Source organism: Ammospiza nelsoni, chromosome 26, assembly GCF_027579445.1.
Source record: "Ammospiza nelsoni isolate bAmmNel1 chromosome 26, bAmmNel1.pri, whole genome shotgun sequence".
Taxonomy (NCBI): Eukaryota; Metazoa; Chordata; class Aves; order Passeriformes; family Passerellidae; genus Ammospiza; species Ammospiza nelsoni.
Window position 1 is genome coordinate 732123 of NC_080658.1, and position 19645 is coordinate 751767.

Genomic DNA, 19645 nt, shown 5'->3' on the forward strand with positions numbered 1-19645 from the left:
ATTGCCCCTCGCTGCTTTAATGGGAGTTTTCTTAGGGCTTTAGAGCAGAAAAAGCAAATTATTCACGGCTTCCCCGCCTGCTTTCACTGCCGGCCCGGGGCTCTTCTCCCCTTTCACTTTCACCTTTTTTGGGAGTTTTTTTCCCTCTTTTAGCCCAAATTTGGAGGGCCCAGGAGGTGCTGCTTGGCGCACGTGGGTGCCGCACATTTCTATTTCAGAAATAATTCCGTTGTTTTAGCCAGAATTCAATTATTTTGGCCCTAATTGAATTATTTAATATTAAATTAAATAACATAGAAATTATGGATTTCATTCCTCGTCACTTCCCAGGGCCCCGGATGGAAACTCTGGGCCATCTTTACGTTTTCTTCTCTCCTTTATTTATTTTTTCCCCTCTCCTTGTTTTTATTTATTATTTTTCATGATTAATCCCTTTTCCTTTGTTTTCCTTCCCTCTCCAATGGCAGCCCGGGCCTGGCTCCACGTGATCCCTCTTTGTGGGCCCGAATTCCCAGGATTTCACCCCAAACCAACTCCGCTCTCCATCCCTCTCCTTTTCCTCCCAATCTCCCTTCAACAAGTTTTATTTTTTCGCCTTGAAATCCCTTTTTTATTTTTCCCAAAAAAAACCCGGACGGACAGGACGAGCTAAAACGGAGAGCAGAAAGTTTATTGAGGAATTGTTGGGCAGACAGGAGGAAAGAAAAGAGCTACTGTAAGAACAAAGGGAGAGCGGCAAGAGGAGGGGCGGAGGGGAGGGAGCCGCGATGAAATTTTTCTAATTCAGGACGAAACAATTCCGGTCTGCTCTGCTCTCATGCCTCCAGAAGAACTAATTACATTATTCATAAGTACCGAGGGAACAGAAAACTACTGCTTCTCCCTAAATTACAATAACTAAAAGGAGCTCGTGGTACAATGACAAGGGGAACACAATGTCCTTTTTTTTTTTAAATTTTTTTGTTGTTTTTTGCTCTTTTTCTGCTTTTTTCTGCTTTTTCTTGGAAGGAAATACTAAAAAAGTACCGCTTGATCCTTATTTTTGTCGTTTCTTTTTGCTTGCTTTTCCGTCATATAAATACATGGTCTGGGAGGGGCGGGGGGATAAATAATACAAAAAAAGAAAAACAAAAAAAGGAAAATATTTTCAACTGCTATAAACAATAAATATATATGAATGTTCACCAGAACACACACCTAACTGAAGGGCACCTCGACGGAGCTGAGAGCCCTTCAAAGTTGCTTTTTTAATTATTATTATTATTTTTTTTTAATACCCATTATATGTAAACTCTAAGTGCAACAAAGATGTCCCAGCAGGAAAGCGTCAGCAGATCCCAGGGATCCCTCGGCTTCTGCTTCCGTGGGAGGACATTCCCTCTACTCAAAAATACCCTGTTTCACGTCAGCTCGAAGGAGAGGAAGAAAGAAGCTCAGGATTTCCCCAATTGCTGTTTTTTTCTGCTCATCAACCCTAAAAAAACACCCCCAGAAAAAAACCCCCAAACCCTCCCCAAAAGGAGAAATTGAGATTTCACCTCAGCATAGGCGAAGGAAGGGAAATGTTCAGGCCTGGCCGCTCTTTCTTCCTCTCTTTGGAATTTTGGGTGGGGGGAAAAAAGGGGGATTTAGGCATTCCCAATGATTTCCTCAACCCTTTTTGGGGTTGGACCTCTCTTATCCAGAGTTTTTAAAGGTTTTTTAAAGGAGAGGGGGAGCAGGGCCTGGAGAGGCGAGCGTGGCTCCGGGGCCTTGGCAGGTTGGGGATTTGCAAGTTTGGGGCATTCGGGGGGAAGTTACCTGGTGGGAAAGGGGATTTGTCCTTTTTCCAGTGGGAAATTGGATTTCTCCCTTTTCCAGTCAGAAACTGGATTTCTCCCTTTTCCGCTTGGAAACTGGATTTCTCCCACTTCCAGCAGGAAATTGGACTTTTCCCTTTTCCGCTTGGAAACTGGATTTCTCCTTTTTCCAGTGGGAAATTGGATTTCTCCATTTTCCAGCGGAAAAGGACAACCCTTCCTCTGAGGGCTGGGGAGGAAAGCACCGGCGGATCTGGAGAAGGACTCAAAGTGGGGAGAGCTTCCTGGTGGATCGCTTTGGGGTTCTTTGGATGCAGACACCCCAAAACTTGGCTGGAGGACTCTTCTCCTTCCCGGCATCCAGGAATTATCGGTGACGATCCAAACATGGCTCAGAAATGATGGATTTGCCCACTCAAACCCTGCAGGATTCCCACCAAACCACCCCGAGCCCATTTCAGAAGCTTTTCTGTCATAACCCAGGAGGTTCCTCCCTTCCAAAGCCACCAAAACCGCTTGGTGGTCATAACAAACCCCAAAACCGCTTTGTGCTCATAACAAACCCCAAAACCACACCAAAATGAGTGAGGCTGGAAAGCAACCCAACACAACCATCCCTGAAACCCAAACCGCCCGTTTTTTTCCCCCAAAAACACCAGCTTCCCCTCTCACAGGTGGGTGAGCTTGGGCGCCTCTTGGATTCTGCCCTGAGAAGTAGCGTGGTGCGACGAGAGCTCCGCGTAGGCAGCGTGGCTCTCGCACGGTCCGTGGGGCTGGCCCGGCGGGACCCCTCCGTAGTCCATGGCGCCGGCCTGGTGCTGCTGGCCCAGGTGGTTGAGGCCGTACAGGGCCGGGCCCGAGGCGGGCAGAGAATCCACAAAGTTCCCTCCGACGTAGGCGGGGCTGCCCTGCATGGCGCCCGCGCCGTAGGCCGCGCCGTTGGCCTGCAGCACGTGCGGCTCGTACTCGGCCGCCGCCGCCGCGGCCCCGGCGAATTTCTGCTGGTTTGGGCAACCCTTCAGGGACGCCTGGTAGCCGGGGTTGGGCACGGCGTAGGCGTTCTGGTGGGGTTTGCCGAAGGACGGCGGCGACGGCGCCTCGTAGGCGCCGCTCATGGGGTGCAAGGCGTTGAGGAACCCCGCCGAGGCCTGCATGGGCTGCGGGGGGCTGCCTGCCGGGGAGGGCCCCCCAGAAGAGGAGCCGCCCATGCCTTTGGATTTCTGATCCTTTTTGTACTTCATCCTCCTGTTCTGGAACCAGATCTTGATCTGGCGCTCGCTGAGGTTCAGCAGGTTGGCCATCTCCACGCGCCGCGGCCGGCACAGGTAGCGGTTGAAGTGGAATTCCTTCTCCAGCTCCACCAGCTGGGCGCTGGTGTAGGCCGTGCGCGCCCTCTTGGAGGCCGAGGAGCCCGGGGGGCTTTTCTCGCCGCCGCCTCCGCCGCCGCCGCAGGTTTCTGTCGCGCCCCCGGAATGAAATAAAAGAGAATTACTTAGGCGCAGAAATTGAATGCGTTGCTTCTTAATAAAGCTGCCCCTCGCCCCTGTGCGGCAGCCTGCACTCCATAACCGTGGCGTTTATTAAGAGTCCTGTTCTCCAAAGCTGCCCCTGCTTTATGAAAATTGGATCATGTCATGTAGGAGAGGATTCCAGGGCCCCTTATTGAGGAGGAGATTATTTCCCGTGGATAATTTTCTGGAAAATGACGTTTGGCAGGGCCGGGCGGCCGCGGGGCCAATTAATGCGGGGTGGGGAGGGGGTGGTTTGGACACAGGTGTGACACCAAGGTTTGGGTTGGACACAGGTGTGACACCAAGGTGTGGTTTGCACACAGGTGTGACACCAAGGTTTGGGTTGGACAAAGGTGTGACACCAAGGTTTGGGTTACACACAGGTGTGACACCAAGGTTTGGGTTGGACAAAGGTGTGACACCAAGGTTTGGCTCTGCGAGAAGAAAACTTCATAGATTGTGTTAATGTGGGATGGAGCGCTCACCACGAGGTTGTGTGAACAGATTTGTCGAAATTGTGGTGAATTCAAACTGAATTCTTGGGTTTTATCTGTATTTATCTGTGAATTTTTGGTTTTTATCTGAGTTTATGTGAACTGTGGTAAATCCTAGCCAAAATTTTGGTCTTTATCTGAATTTTGCAGTGTATTTTTGGGTTTTATCTGAATTGTGGCAAATCCGAGCTGAATTTTTGATTTTTATCTGAATTTATCTGAATTGTGGCAAATCCAAACTGAATTTTTGATTTTATCTGAACTTATCTGAATTTTTTGTGGGACACAGGGAGAACTTTGAGGTGGCACCACACCTGCTCTCGCTGAGCACCGGGAAGGCACCAAACAGAATTTTAGCGGTGATTTGGGCAGTTGGGAGAACATTTTCCCCAAATTTGTGTCCACCAGGCAAACCAGGGTTTGGCACCCGTGGTTGTATTTGAAATAAACCCATAAATAAATAAATAAATAAACCAGGGGTGGGTGGGCCGTGCCTGGACCCTCCTGGGGTCTCACGGGGTCCTTTCCCCACACCTCCAGAGGAGAAGGGAAATGTTCACCCTTGTGAGCTCTTCCTTCCTCCCTTTGGGATTTTGGGCAGTAAAACGGGAATTTGTGTTTATCCTAAATTGATTTCTGCAACCCTTAGACCTCTCTTTGGAATTCTGGGCTGCAAAATGGGAATTCGGGTCTTCGCTAAGCTGATTTTTTCCAACCCTTTGGGATTCTTAGACCTCTCTTTGGACTGCTGGGGGGAAAAGAGGAATTTGTGCCTTCCCTAAATGACTTCTCCAACCCTTAGGCCTCTCTTTGGAATTCTGGGCTGGAAAACGGGAATTTGGTCCTTCCCTGAACTGTTTCCTCCAACCCTTTGTGATTCTTAGACCTCATTTTGGAATTCTGGGCACGAAAATCAGAATTTTGGCTTTCCCTGAACCAATTCCTCCAACCCTTTGCCACTCTCAGACCTCCTTCACCAATTCTTTTGCCGTTTAACCTTGTTATCTCCTAGCAGGCGAGGCCGGCGCGCGTCACCGCGGCCTCCCCATCTACCTGCGCCGGGCGAGCCGTTCTTCTGCTTGGAGTTCTGCCTCGACTCCTTCATCCAGGGGAAGATCTGCTTGGAGATGCTGCCGCTGGCACCCAGGCTGGATTTCCCGGGGCTGTTTTTACCGGCATTGTTGGCGCTGTTGGCGCTGTTGGCGCTGTTGGCGTTGGGCGATGCCGGTGGCTCCGCGGGCCTCATGCAGCTCCCGTTGAGCTCCTTACTCTTGCCGTGGGACTGCAGGGAGCAGGAGGACCTCTGGAAGTCGCTCTCCAGGTGGGAAGAGGCCTGGAAGGGCGGCTGGGCGCCCTCGTAGCCGAACCCATTGGCGTAGGAGTAGCCCCCGAAGAGCGTGGAGCTGTCGTAGTACGAGGCCTTCTGCATCTTTTTTGGCTACCAGGGTCTTGACACCCCTATGGCAGAACATTGGCACCCCGAGGCCACGTGACGGCCCCTCTCCAGCTGGCTGGTGGGAGCTGACCTGAAAGGTTAGCAGAAAAAACACAATAATAGTGCCAGGAATCCATCTTGGGGCCTGAAAGGCTCCTGACATGAATAGGGTCCCGCCGAACGGGGGGGAACAGATGCTGCCAGCAGATTTCACCCTGCCCAGCCTCGGAGAAATTGGATTTTTGAGGGGGTTTTGGGGTGGCAGAGCTTCTCTTTTCACTGCTCGTTTCGCTCTGTGGCTGCACATGGGATGGCTTCTGTACATTGATTTATTCTGGATTTATCCCCGCGCACAAATCCCCTAAAACACCCCTGGGGGTTTGCGTCACTCACACATTTACACACCCAGCTAAACCCCAAATCAGCACAAACGCGAGAGCACAGAGCGGAGAATCGCCGGCCAAAAACACAAAAACAACCAAAGTCCTGCTCTTCCTACTGAAATCACGCACGGAGCAGCCCCCAGAACCCTCCCAGCACAGAAATTCAAAGTTTATCCCCAGGGTTTGTTTGCTTTTGAGCTGCAAACAGCAAAAATCCGTGTTTTCCCCCAGGTAACAGCAAAAATTCGTGTTTTATCCCCAGGTGACTGCGAAATCCGTGTTTTATCCCCAGGAACAGCAAAAATCCGTGTTTTTTCCCCAGGAACACCGAAAAATCCCTGTTTTCCCCCCAGGTAACGCTGTCCCAGCACACTTGGCTCCGTTTTTTGTTTACTCAGGAACTCCCAGCGCCTCTGGAATTCAGGGCAAAGATTCCCAGCAGATCGGAGCAAGCAGGAATTCAAAACGCGATTTCTGCCCCTGGCCTGCTCTGGGTCTCTCTCCCGTCTCTGACAGGTTCAATTTAGAAAATAAATCCCTTTTTTTTCCCCTATTTTTTTCCCCAGCACGGTTTTGTGTTTCTCCTCCCAAATCCAGAGCTGGGGAGCGGATCCCGACCCCGCTGGGGTTTCATCGCTGTTGTTGTTTGATATTTTTGTTTTCTCTCTTTCTCTGGAAAACAAACACTTCACGAGGCCATTTGCTCCTCGCTTTGCACCCCTTGGATTTTCCTCTATCCAAACTCAAAAAGTCTAAAAATGCCCCAATCCAAAGCTTAAAATTACAAAATTAAACCTCTTTTTTCTCCCCTCTGAGATTTTTCTGATTTTTCTCCATCTCTTTCTTTTCCCTTTCCTTTTTCTCCCAGCAGAAACTTTCTCCTCCATTAAAACAGAGCAGAAATACCCCAAAAAAAGGTGAAAACTGCTTGGGAATAACCGGCAGAGGGATTTTTAAAAAGGGCAGAGGCTCCTCTCTGCTTCAGGAGCCAGCGAGCGTTTGTTTGGGGATTGATATCCATTGTATATTTAATTGTATCTCGTGTATATTCAGTTTTATCTGGGCCTCTTTCATCCTGCACAACAAAACAAAACAAACCCGGCCGAGATAAAGCCCAGCGCGATATTTTCAAGTGCCGGGGCTTTTACAGAAGCCCCAGCTCGACAATAAATTACATTTTTCCCCTCCTTTTCCTGGCTGCTGTTTTTATGTCACGCCACGCCGAAGCTCCGTTTGCTTCACCCCGTCCGCGGAGGGACCGCTGGGGCTTTTGGAAAATTTATTTATTTAATTTTTTTACCCTGATTAAATCCTTCCCGCATTCCCAAATTCGCATCGGATCTTCCTCGGAGATGCGTTATTGTCTGCGCCGAGGGCAGATCCTCGCTGCGAGTTATTCTCCTCCTCCTCCTCCTCCTCCCTGGCCATGATAAATTTGTCTTATTAAAAAGTAGCCTCCGCTCCCCGAGCCGTGAATTAATTAATTAACAAACAGCAGCGCCTTGATTATGAATAGGTTCGCTGGAAATATCTGCGAGGGGGCAGAGGTGGGAATTTCTCCAAGGCCTCTCTGTCTGCTAAAGATTTACTTAAAAATAAAAAAACAAAACCCAAAAAAGCAGCGAAAGAATCCCAAACCAGAACCTCGTGAGTCTCGGCCAAAGCAGCTAAAAATAACGGCGATTATTCTTTTTTTTTCCTGCGTTTTTTTTTTTTTTTTTGGGTTCCTGTTGTTTTAAACGTCCATAAAATAAATTTACAACCCCCTCCGCCTCGCTCGTGGCTCCGCTTTGTACCTCATCTCTCAGCGCCTCACAAATGCCGCTCATTTATCTTCGCCCGGGACGGCCGCAATCCTAATTATTTACTCCAAGGAATTGCTTAGGAAAAGGGGGGAAAAAAAAAAGAAGAAAAAAAAAAAAAAAAAAAAAAAGAAAGGAAAAAAAAAGAGCCCGGGCAGAATAATAAATATTCGATGATGTCGCGCTCCAATTAAAGGCGGGCGCTGGGAGTTTCACTCGGGCAGCGATTCCCCAAAAACTCTTTGCCTGCAACTTTGGAGGGCGAGGATTTGGGGGCCATTTAAATAATTAAAAAAAAAAATCAAAATAAATGAAGAATCGGGAGGGGAAAGGTGAGGCAGCGAAAGGATGTGTGAGGAGGATGAGGATGCTCGGGGATAAAATGGAAATATAGAAATGCAGAAATATAGAAATGCAGAAATATAGAAACGCAGGAATCAGACGGGGGAGGGGAGGGAAGCAGCGGAGGCCGAAGGGATTTTCTGCCCCTCCATGTTGGAAAATCCGAATTTCGCGATCCGAGCGCTCTCGTGGGGACGAGCAGCGCCTCTCCCCTCCCCCGCCCCCGGCAGCCCCACCGGGCCCGGCCCCGCCGCTCGTTCCGGTTCCGATCCATCCCAAAATATCCCAAACGCGCCCCGCAACAATGGGGCGGGAGCTGGGGCCGAGCCCGGAGCCCCGCGCCGGCAAAAACAACGGAGCGTCCCCAAAATTTCCCTTCCTCCATCCCCCCACCCCAAAACAACATCTCCCCCAAAGGCTGGAAAAACGCGGGGAGAGGCGGAAAAAAATTTAAAAATTTAAAAACGCGGCGAGAGGCAGAAAATAAAATTCAATTTATAAAACGCGGGGAGAGGCGGAAAAAATAAATTAAAAATTAAAATAAAGCGCGCGGAAAGGCGGAAAGAAAATCTAAATAAATAAAAAAAAATAGAGGGTGGGGGTGGCGGAATTAAAAAAAAAAAAAGATGCAGGCGGTGGGTGAGGGCTGCAAAAGAGGCTCTGCGTGGAAGGAAGCCTAAAGCTTGTGAACTCTTCTTGAACCGAGATTGGAGTCATATGGTCATAAATCATTGGGACATATACTCCGCCATTCACAAAGTGATAGCCTATTTGAGTCCGGCTTACCTTAGTCTCTGACGAGCCAAGCACAGGCAGACATAATATATTTTCACATCCAGCATCCACGCAATCAATAAGCGAGGAGTGACCCCCCCTCCCGCTTCCCTCCCGGTACTCCCCGCTTTTTGCTGCTTTTTTTTCTTTTTTTTTCTTTTTTTTTTGGTCTTTCTCTCTCCCTCTCTCTCTCTCTCTCTGGCTCCTTTCAAAACGTTACGGGGATAAACGCGCGGGCGAAGCGTCAAAAGGATAAAAAAAAAAAAACAAAAAAAAAAGGAAAAGATTCAATCCGGTTTTGTGGCGGGTGGGATGGGTTGGTAAAAATGTTATTTTAAAAAAAATACATATTTTTAAAAAATAAAACAGAGGGGGAGGGGGGGGTTCAGCCAGGCGGTTACGGCGGCTCAAATTGTCTCGCTCGCTCTCCGTTTGGGGAAGGGGGATAAAAAATAAATAAATAAAAAATGATAAAAAAAAATCAGGAACGCTTCCCAGCTTTGGCGAGGCGTGCGGGAGAAGCCGAGGGGGGTTTGGGAATGGCCAAACGCTGGAGGTTCCACTTGGCCTCTGCTACGCGCTGCTCACTGATAACAATGGCCTCTGCTCGAGCAAAGGGGAAGAAGGGAGACGAGAAGGGAGGAAAAAAAAAAAAAAAAAAGGAGAAGGAAAAAAAAAAAAAGAAAAAGCGTCCAGAAATTCAGAGATAATTCGGAGATAATTCGGAAATAATTCAGAAATTATTCAGAAATAATTCGGAAATAATTCAGAGATTATTCACAGATAATTCGGAAATCCCCCCCCTCACCAGCACCACCCGAACCCCATCTGGAACCGCTGGGATTAAAATTAAAACTAAATTTTAATTAAACAGAAAATGATGGCGGGAAGGCGGCGAGGGGCTCGGAGGCGATGGGAGGGGGTTCGGAGCAGGGACCCCCCAAAATTGGGGTTTGGTTGGGGGCGCTGGGGAATGGAAATTGTGGGGCCCGGCCTGGGCAGGAGGCGGCGGCGGCGCCTTTGATCCACGTGATGCGCAATTAGGCGTCAACTTATGCAAATGAGCCGGGCCGGCAGCTCCCCGCTCCCTCCTCGCTGAGGGGGCGCCCCCAAATCTCCTTCTCCAGGGCACCCCAAAAAATAAACCCAAATTCTGGGGGGATTTTGAATGTTCGGTGTGGCTACAACTCGGAGTAACTTCAGCCGAGTAACTCCACAACTTTCAGCACCCCGAGGATGCTCTCCTCAAAATTCCTTGTCACAGCCACCCCAAAATCCAAGCCCCAAAATTTTTGGGATTTCTGGGGGTGTTTTGAGCAATTCTTGCTCTTTCTACAACTCGGAGTAACTTCGGCGGAACTTTCAGCACTCCAGAGCCAATCTCCCTTCTCCTCAGCCATCTCAAAACCCAAAATTTTTGGGGGGCGTCTCTAAGGGGCGGTTTTGAGCAATGCTTGCTGTTCCTACAACTCGGAGTAACTTTGGCGGAACTTTCAGCGCTCCAGAGCCAATTTCCCTTCTCCTTGCAGTCACCCCAAACCCCATTTTTGGGGTTTCTGAGTGCTCGGTGTTGCTCCAACTCGGAGTAACTTCGGCGGAACTTTGAGCACCCCAGAGGATGTTTCCCCCAGTTTCCCTTCTCGGCCACCCCAAACCCCAACATTTTTGGGGGGTTTCTGGGGTGTTTTGAGCAACGCTCAGTGTTGCTACAACTTGGAGTAACTTCGGCGGAACTTTGAGCACCCCGGAGCCAATTTCCCTTCTCCTCAGCCACCCCAAAAACCAAACCCCAACATTATTGGGGCGTTTTTGAGCAATTCTCTCTGTTCCTACAACTCAGAGTAACCTCAGCGGAACCCTGAGCACGCTCAGCATCGCTACAACTCAGAGTAACTTCAGCAGAACTTCCAGTACCCCAGAGGATGCTCCCCCCACTCTCCCTTCTCCTCAGCCACCCCAAAAACCAAACCCCAACATTTTTGGGGGGTTTTGGGTTTTCTTTTGAGCAAAACTCTCTGTTGCTACAACTCGAAGTAACTTCGGCGGAACTTTGAGCACGCTCGGTGTTGCTACAACTCAGAGCAACTTCAGTGGAACTTCGAGCACCTCAGAGCCAATTTCCCTTCTCCTCAACCACCCCAAAACCCAAACGCCAAAATTTTTGGGGTTTTTTTTTGAGCAATTCTCTGATCCTACAACTCGGAGTAACTTAAGTGGAACTCTGAGCATGCTCAGTGTTGCTACAACTCGGAGTAACCTCAGAGGAACTTTGCTCACCCCAGGGCCCTGAGGGGTTCTGGGGGGCCCAAGGGCTCTGGGGGGGGGGGGACCATAAATATAATTGTGATTGCTGTTAATAAATGTAATTATGATTGCTGTTAATAAAGTTAATTATGATGGCTGTTAATGAAGCTAATTACTACTGCTCGTATCAATAACCCCAAATTTACGATTTTCGCCTCTCCTGGCACCAAAAACTTGGCCAAGAGGGGATTTTAGGGAGTTTTTTAGGGATTTTAGGGATTTTATTTTTAGGAATTTGGGGGATTTTAGGGATAGTTTTTAGGGATTTTTTAGGGATTTTAGGGTGGAATTTAAAAAACCCCATGACCAGGAGGGGCTGGCGAGTGGGAGGAAGGCAGGGCTGAGGAATTTAGGTGTCTGCACTTTTTATTGCTTTTTATTTTCCCTTTTTTCCCCTTTTTTTCCTTTGGAATTGCTACTTTTGTTCCCCACCCCAATTATCTCCTTTAATTGTGTGCGCTCCCTCCCCGGCCCGAAGTGCTGACGAGGGGGAATTTGGGGAAGAAAAAGGGAAAGAGGCTCCGCAAAAATCTCTTTGGAGCTGCCTGGGATGGTGGGGACTCATCGAGGGGTCCCGTGGCCTTTTCTTTATATTTTATTTTTTAAATTATTATTATTTAATTTTTAAATTTCTGTGTGCTGCGCCTGCAGGATGAGAACTCTGGAGGGCAAAACAGAAAACAAAAAAAAAAAAAAAAATTAAAAAGAAGAGAAAAAAAGAAGAGAAAAAAATAAAAGAAGAAAATAAAAGGAAAGAAGAGAAAATTTTAAATTAAAAAATACAAGAAAAAAAGAGGAAAAATAAATTGAAAAAGAAGGATGCCCAAGGGAAGACTTGGACTTCTGGGGGCTTTCCCAGAGGAGGTTTTCCAGGTGATTTTTAAAGTTTTATCCCGAAAATTCCGGGTTTTTTTGCAGCTTTTGCTGTGGCCGCAGCCCCAGCTGGGAGCGGGACCACCGCAATTGGCGATTTATGAGGGTTTTTGTTCCCCTCCCCTCTAATCTGAGTTTTTATGAGCGCTCCGACATCAATCTCCGGCTACGAGACAGGTCCTGCCGGCGTGGGATTCCCGGGAAAGTGGGAAAAGAGGAGAAAAAGGAGAAAAAGAGGAAAAAGAAAAACACGAGGAAAAACAGAGGGAAAAGAGGAACAAGAAGAAAAAAAGAGGGAAAAAGAGAGGAAAAACAAGTGGAAAAACGGGAATAAGAGGAAAACCAACCGCGGGCTGTTTGCAAACTTCTCCAGAGCTGAACCCCCCCGGATTTCTGCATTTCGGGGTTCTTGGATCATTTCTGAATTTCTGGGGTTTTGGAGCATTTCTGAATTTCTGGGTTTTTGGACCATTTCTGCATTTCTGGAGCTCCGGGACAGCCAGCAGTGCCCGGGCTGCCGGGAGCTGCCCCTCCTCAGGGTGAGAAATTCGGATTTTTGCCCCCGGGGGCTCCTCAGGGTGAGAAATTCGGATTTTTGCCCCCGCGAGCAGCCGGGACAGCCCCGCGGCTCCTGCTCCGCCCAATCAGTCGCGATATGGGGTTTCCCTCAAAGGCAAATGTCGCGATTTGGGCTTTCCCTTACAAGGTAAATGTCGCGATATGGGGTTTCCCTTCCTTCCAAAAGCAAATGTCGCGATTTGGGGTTCACCTCAAAGGCAAATATCGCGATACGGGGGTTTCCCTCCAAAGGCCAATGTCGCGATTTGGGGTTTCCCTTCAAAGATCAATGTCGCAATATGAGCTTCGCCCTTCAGAGGCAAATGTTGCAATACGGGCTTTGCCTTCCTTCCAAGGCGAATGTCGCGATTAATAATAATAGTAATAATAATAATAGTGATAGTAGTAGTAGTAGTACTAGTACTAGTAGTAATAATAGTAATAATAAAAGATAACATAAAATAACAATGAAATAATAGAAGAGGTCAGGCTGTGGGGATGTGGAGGAGCTGCTGAGGACAGACAGACGGACAGACGGACAGACGGACAGGACACACGGAGCTGATTGAAAACTCACCGGGTCTCCGGGAGCGGCTCCAGCAAATCCGAGGCCGACGTGGGGAGAGGAGCCGGACTGGGAGGGAAATAAAATAAAAATTAAATAAAATAAATAAAAATTGGGTCAGAACAGGGCGGGTGAGGGGACTGATCAGCGGTGGTGGCACTGGGGACACCAGGGACAGAATGGGGACAAGGGGAACAAACTGGGGCAAGGGGGACAAGGTTGGGACAGGACGGACAAAATGGGGACAAAATGGGGACAAAAGGGGGCAAGAGGGACAAAATGGGGATAAAAGGGACAAAATGGGGACAGGAGGGACAAAATGGGGACAAAAGGGGGCAAGAGGGTCAAAATGGGGATGCAAGGGACAAAATGGGGACAGGAGGGACAAAATGGGGACAGGAGGGACAAAAGCCCCTCCTGGGGTTTCCCCCCAGTGTCGCCTCCTCAAAGTTGGGATTTTCCCGGAGGATTTGGGGCGCTCTGGGGTTTCCTTCTGCTTCCCCTCACTGGAACCTCTGGGTGGGGACTCTGGGGGACAGTGGGGACATCGGAGGACATCAGCGACACTGGGGAACCCTGGGGGAGATCAGGTGCCATCAAGAGACACCAGGGGACCACCAGGGGACACCAGGGACATCAGAGACATCGGGGGACATTGAGGGACACCAGGGGACACCAAGGGACATTGAGGAACCCAGGGGACACCAGGGACCACTGGGAGACCACCGGGGGACCACCGGGGGACACCTGCGTCATCAGGGACATTGGGGGATACTGGTGGACATCAGGGACACTGAGGGACACCAAGAAGACATTGAGGAACCCCGGGGAACACCGGGGGACCACCAGGTGACACTGGGGACATCAGGGACATTGGGGGATATTGGGGGACAGCAGGGGACACTGAGGAACCCATGGGGACACCAGAGGACATCAAGGGACACCAGGAGACACCAAGGGGACACCAGGGACATGAGGGACATTGGGAGACACCAGGGGACACTGACAAACCCAAGGGACATTCGGGGACACTGAGGAACATCAGGGGACACTGGAGGACACCAGGGGACACCAGGGGACACTGAGGAACCCTGAGGGACATCAGAGAACACTGGGGACAACCAGGGGACCACCAGGTGACACTGGAGACATCAGGGGACATCGGGGGACACCAGGGACACTGAGGAACTCCAGGGCTCATTGAGGAACCCAGAGGACACCAAGGGACACCAGAGACACCAAGGGACACCAAGGGACACTGAGGAACCCAAGGGACATTGGGAGACACTGAGGAACATCTGGGGACACTGAGGAACCCAGGGGACACCAGGGGACACCAGAGACGCCCACACTCCCGGTTTTGGGGTCCCTTTGGGGCTGAGCCTGATCCGAGGTCTCTGGGACCCCCCGAACCCAATTCCCGAATTCGGGGCGCTCTGAAGGGTTCGGGCTCGAGGCCGCTCAGAAATTAATTAGCTGCCGTTAATTAACAGCAATAAACACTGGGGGAAACACGAGGCCGTGTCCTGGGAAAGCCTGGAGGATTGGCAAAATAATTCCATATTTTTTAAAATTTCCTGTTCCCAAACGTGCGAGGAGGAGGAGGAGGAGGGAGGGGTTGGATGGGACGCGAGGACACGGCGGCGATTTGGTCCCAAAATCCCCCAAAATGACCCCAAATGACCCCGAATGAACGCGCTCGAGACGCAACAATATTAAAAAAAAACATTTCAAAAGCCAGGCCCGGATTTCCCACCGCAATTTCGGCACGGAGAGGGGAGGAGGCAAAAAAATGAAAATTAAAAAAAAATCTAATTTAAAAATATTTTCGTTTTGGGACACATCGGGTGGCTTCAATAATCCCTTTTCCGCTGTGGGTGTTGATGGCGTTAATCTGAAATAAAATCGTTCCCCTCGCACTCGTGGCTCCGTCCCCGAGCCTTTATTGGGATTATTATTGTTATTATTGTTATTGTTGTTATTATTATTGAGTTTTTAATGCGCCGCCCCCGCGATTTTCCACTCCTGTCTCGGGGGTTTGAAAAATGGGAAAAAAATCAAAATAAAAGTGGGATAAAATTAAAATAAAAGGGAAAAAAATATCAAAAGGAAAAAAACCAAAATAAAAGGGGAAAAATCATAATAAAAGGGGGGGAAAAACATAATAAAAGGGGAAAAAACCCACCCCAAAATAAAAGGGGAAAAAAATCGAAATAAAAGGTTAAAAAAAAGATTTCTGAGTTGTGAGCTCAGCAAACGCTGGCTTTTCCCCAGTTCCTCCCAGGCCGGGAGCGGGGATGGAGAAAAGTGGGAAAAGGAGGAAAAATCGCATTTATTGGAGTGTGGGAGGAGGGAAAAACAGAAACAAACAAACGCGCGGGAGCTGAATAAAGAACGGCTGCGGCAGGGGCGGCTCGTTGTGCTTTGTTTGTCTTGTTGTTTTCCTTTGGTTTTGATCATTTTTAATTTATTCCCTGGCAGCAGAAACTTCCCCCGCCCCTCTCCCCGTTCTTTGGTTGAATTTGGGGGTTTTTTGGGTTTTTTTCTCTATTAATTCTTCTCTGGGGGCGGGGCCGCTCCTCCTCCCACATCTCAGACCTTTTTATTTTTGGGCAAAAAAGGAGAAATTTGGGGTTTTCCATCCCGCACCCAGCGAGGAGGAGGAGGGGAGAGCAACGAAGGCTCCGGGACCTCGCGAAACCCCGAACAGAAGCAGAGCAGGGGAAGAAATCCAAATTTTTGTTGTCGTTTTTGGTGACAGATCGGAGTTTTTGCCTCGGCCTGACCTTTGCTGGGAGCAGCAATAATTCACCGGGTAATGATCAACCCGGGGAAGCGCTTCGGAGCTGCCTCCCAAAAAATAACACCAAAAAAAATTTCCAAAAATCAAAATAAAATTTAAAAAACGGCCACAAAACACCCCCGTGATGGGGGCACATGGGCACCCAGAAATCCAAGGAATTTTGGGGGATCCTGAGGAATTTGGGGCTCCCGAAAATCCCTGCAGTTTTTAAGGGGGCCAGGACTTTGAGACACTCAAAAATCCAGGATTTTTTGGGGGGGCCCCAGGAGTTTTTAGGAGCTCAAATATTTTTGGGGGAACCCAGGATTTTTGGGGCCCCAGGATTTTGGGACACTCAAAAATCCAGGATTTTTTGGGGGGCTCCGGGAATTTTTAGGGAGCCCCAGGAATTTTTGAGGGAATTTGGGACGCCCAAAAATCCTCTCCAAGATCCGCGAGGGGGAAAATTTTAAATTTTTGGGGAATTTTGGGGGGGCAGGGATGGGAATCCCCTTCTCCCCTCCCCCTCTCCCATTCCCGCCCCTTTTTCCCCAAATCATCGCTGGAATTCTGAGCCCACGTGACCCAACCACGTCAAATTTTGGGGTTTTTTGGGTTTTTTCCCCATTTTAGCGAGAATTGGGAATCCCAAGAATTCCCAAAACTCCCCCGGGAGCCGAGCCCCCAACTCCATCCTGGTCTTTTTTCCTTCTCTTTTGATTTTTTAATTATTATTATTTTCCCTCTAATCGTCATTTTTATCCATTTTCTCTTTGGCGCAAACGGGGGACCGGCAGAGCCAAGCACGGCTCGCAAATGCAGGGGGATAAAACCAGAATTTGGGATCAGGAAAAAGAAAAAATTGGGGTTTTTTTCTGCCCCCCAAATCCTGAGGATGGTCCAGGCACAGAGGAGGCGGTTCCCGTTTTTCCCCTTTTTTTTCCCCGTTTTTTTTCCCGTTTTTTCCCCGTTTTTTCCCGTATTTTTTTCCTATTTTTTAACCCCATCCTCCCCCTCAAAAATACAAAAAAATAGGAAGAGAAAAAGAAAATAGGGGGAAAAAATGAAGATTCAAAGCTTTTCTCCTCCGAGTTTTCCCAGGTCCATTTTTGTGAGGAAAAGGAGGAATTCGGTGAATTTGATTTTTCCTTGCAGGAATCCCCGCCCGGATCCCGGAATGAGCGAGACGAGAAAAGCTGAATTTCCTTTTCACCTCAAAAAGATTTAAAAATCCGCAGAAAGAAGCAAAAGCGGCGCCAAGAAATTCGATTTTTCCACTCTGGGACGGTTTCACGGCCAAGATTTCTCCGCATCCCAAAACTGCCCCAAAACCACCGCGCCCGGCTCCTTTTGGGGTTAAAATTCGCTTTTTTTGTTGTTCTGGGCATCCTCATCAGCACTTCAAAGGGCCCGGGTTAATTTTTAATGGGAGGGATTTGGGAGTGGGGGCACCGAAGGGGTTAAATCCCATTCCTGCCAAAATCCGGGAGAAAATTCCCAAAATATCCAATCCCGGCACCCCCAGGAACCCTGGAACAACGCACGGGGGGGAAAATCCCAAATAAATTCAATTTTCGGTGCTCAAACCCCCAAAATAAATAAATCTGGAGGAGCTGAGCTCCCTCCTCGAATCGCGAATAAAATTCGGATTTTTTTGGGGAGAGCGGAAGAAAAACCGGCTTAGAAAGGCGGGGAAATAAATCAAACAAATCCCCTAAAATTGCGCTGTCCCAAAAGAGCGGGAGCGGCCCCGAATCCGCCCGGTTGAAGATCAGAAATGTCCATTAATATCAATTGACTTCAGCGCAAACTTTGCTTCTTCACGGAGCGGGTGATTTATGATAAAATCAATTAAATTACGGCCACTTAGGGGCTGCGGTTTCTCCTCGGGTTTCATCCGCCAGCGCATCGAGAGCTCGGTTAAAAAAAAAAAAATAAATTAAATAAATAAAAGAAATAAATTAAAAATTCGAGTTTGGCTGGAGGATGACGGGGAGAATTGCGGAGCTGGAGAAATTTTCAGAGAATGAAATAATAAAATAATAATAATAATAATAATAATAAAAATAAAGAAATTTAAAAAGGAAGAAAAGCAGAAAAGGCGCTGCTGGAGCTGCTGCCAATTCAGCTTTTGGCCCTGGGAAATCCGAGCCCAAAACTTCCCCGATTTCCCGAGGAATGAGGAATTTTGGGAGCTGGCAGCGCCTCCGGAGGGAGAGGAGCCAGAGCAGAGCGGAGAGCACAAAAATATTGAAATTTCCACCCACCCAAACTTTGCCGCTTTCATTCCATTTTCTGAGTTATTTTTTCCACACCGTACAAAGGATTTTTCTGTCTCCATTTAAATCCTGGGGCAGGAGGGACGGGGATTTTTATTTTTATTTTTTATTTTTCCTGAGACAGAAATTAGGAGCAGAAATCCCCAAAAATGAAACCTGCGCTGTTCCCACGCCCTCCCCGCCAGGTCTGGGGGCGTTTCCCCCGAACATTTGTCAAATCGGAGCTTTTTAAGCCCAAAAATCGGAATTTTCAGGAGCCTCAAGCCCCGAACTGGGGAAGGAGAAGCAGCGCGAGCATCCAGATGTTCGTAGGGCACATCTGGCCCAGGAAAAACGCGCTCCAGCTTGGGAAAATTCCCTTTTTTCTAGTTTTTTCTCCTTTTTTTTCTTTGTAATTAGGGTTTGCTCCGAGTAAACAAAAAACTTGGTGGGGCCATAAATCACCGGGCCGAGCGTTCTGCGCTTCCACAGCCGCTTTTCCAAAGGGTTTTATGGTTTTTTTTTTGTTTTATTTTTGGCCTTTTTTTCCTTTTCAAACAACACAGAAGTGAGAAATCTTTACCAAATGCGTCCCAGGGGAAAAAAAAAAGGAAAAATAAAATAACTTTTTCGGGGGGAAAGAGGAGCTGGTGCCGGTTCTGGATTTATTTTTTTGCTCCTCTTCCTCCGAGACATCGGAGTTAATTCGAGGCTCCCGGTGCAGCCTTGTCAGAGCGTTCGGAGCAATTAATTAATTAATTAATCACAGCTCCGGCCCTGGCTGCGTTTATTTTATTTATTTATTTATTTATTTATTTATTTATTTATCTTTTTGAACTTCTTACCTGCGAGACTCCGGGGCTCCGAGGAGGAGGAGGAAAAGCCGGCTCGGGGTGCGGAGGATTCCTCGCTGGAGCAGGAAAATTAAGAAGAATCTCATTTATTTCATCTCGGTCGCGTTGGGATATTTGGGTGTTTTTTTTTTTTTTTTTTTTTTTCCTCAAAGACGCTTTGAATTATTTTTTAATTTTTGGGGTTTTTTTTGACTCGGTGGGTTCGGACAGAACGGATTGGAGGTGGAGAAAAAATTAAAAATTGGTGAAAAAACCCTCAAATTGTGGCAGGGATGGGGATGAGGGGCGAGCGTTTGTTCTGCTCTGGGAAAAAAAAAAAAAATAAAAAAAAAAAAAAAACAAACAGAAAAACGGGGGAAAAACTCCCAAAAAAACCAAAAATGCCGGGACCTGCCCCGAAAGCTGTTTCTCTTTATGAAGACTTTAAAATGTTGCAAGAGGGAGGAACAGTGAGTGACAAGGGGAGCTGCGGAGAGGGAACCAAAGGGATTCCGCTGCTCGAAGCCGGGCGGGATTGGCAGCGCTGAAATGGATTCCATATGGCCGGGAAAAGTCAAAAAACCCCAAAGAGAGCGGGAGAGGGACGGGACAGGGCAGGGAGGGGGGAGTTAAAGTTCTTTAACCCAGCGCGTTTTGGGGTTTCTTTCACCCCGCGGTGAATCCCGGGGCTAAATCCCCATTTCCGGGGGGGTTTTGGGACTTTTTGGGAGCCCCGAATCCGGGTTGGTTTTAGCGCGGAGTGAGGTCAGAGCGGGGAGAGGGAATTCAGAGCTGGGAGCCGGTCCTGCTCCCCAGAATCCGCCGGCAACTGGAGGGGAACATCTGCACCCTAAAAACACCACCCCAAAACTGGGGGGAACCTCCCCATCCTAAAAGCAGCACCCCATAACTGGGGGGAACATCCCCATCCT

At 48.5% G+C, this 19645-nt stretch overlaps 1 protein-coding gene across 1 annotated transcript; it reads right to left on the reverse strand.

Moving 5' to 3' along the window:
- Nucleotides 1–938: 938 nt before the first annotated feature.
- Nucleotides 939–18858, reverse strand: HOXB3 (homeobox B3). The gene is made up of 4 exons (XM_059488946.1): nt 18726–18858; nt 12853–12909; nt 4858–5330; nt 939–3255 (listed from the first exon to the last, which is right to left on the reverse strand). Exons 3-4 carry the CDS (start codon nt 5231–5233, stop codon nt 2468–2470), a joined length of 1164 nt encoding a protein of 387 aa, XP_059344929.1. The 5' UTR covers nt 5234–5330; nt 12853–12909; nt 18726–18858; the 3' UTR covers nt 939–2467.
- Between the last annotated feature and the right edge of the window lie 787 nt (nt 18859–19645).

What these genes read in the sequence shown, in the direction of transcription:
- HOXB3 (XM_059488946.1), bottom strand. Translation starts at nt 5,233, where the DNA reads ATGCAGAAGGCCTCGTACTACGACAGCTCCACGCTCTTCGGGGGCTAC. An exon ending in GAACGGCTCGCCCGGCGCAG is followed by an intron (nt 3,256 to 4,857) that starts GTAGATGGGGAG and finishes GGGGCGCGACAG; the next exon opens with AAACCTGCGGCGGCGGCGGA.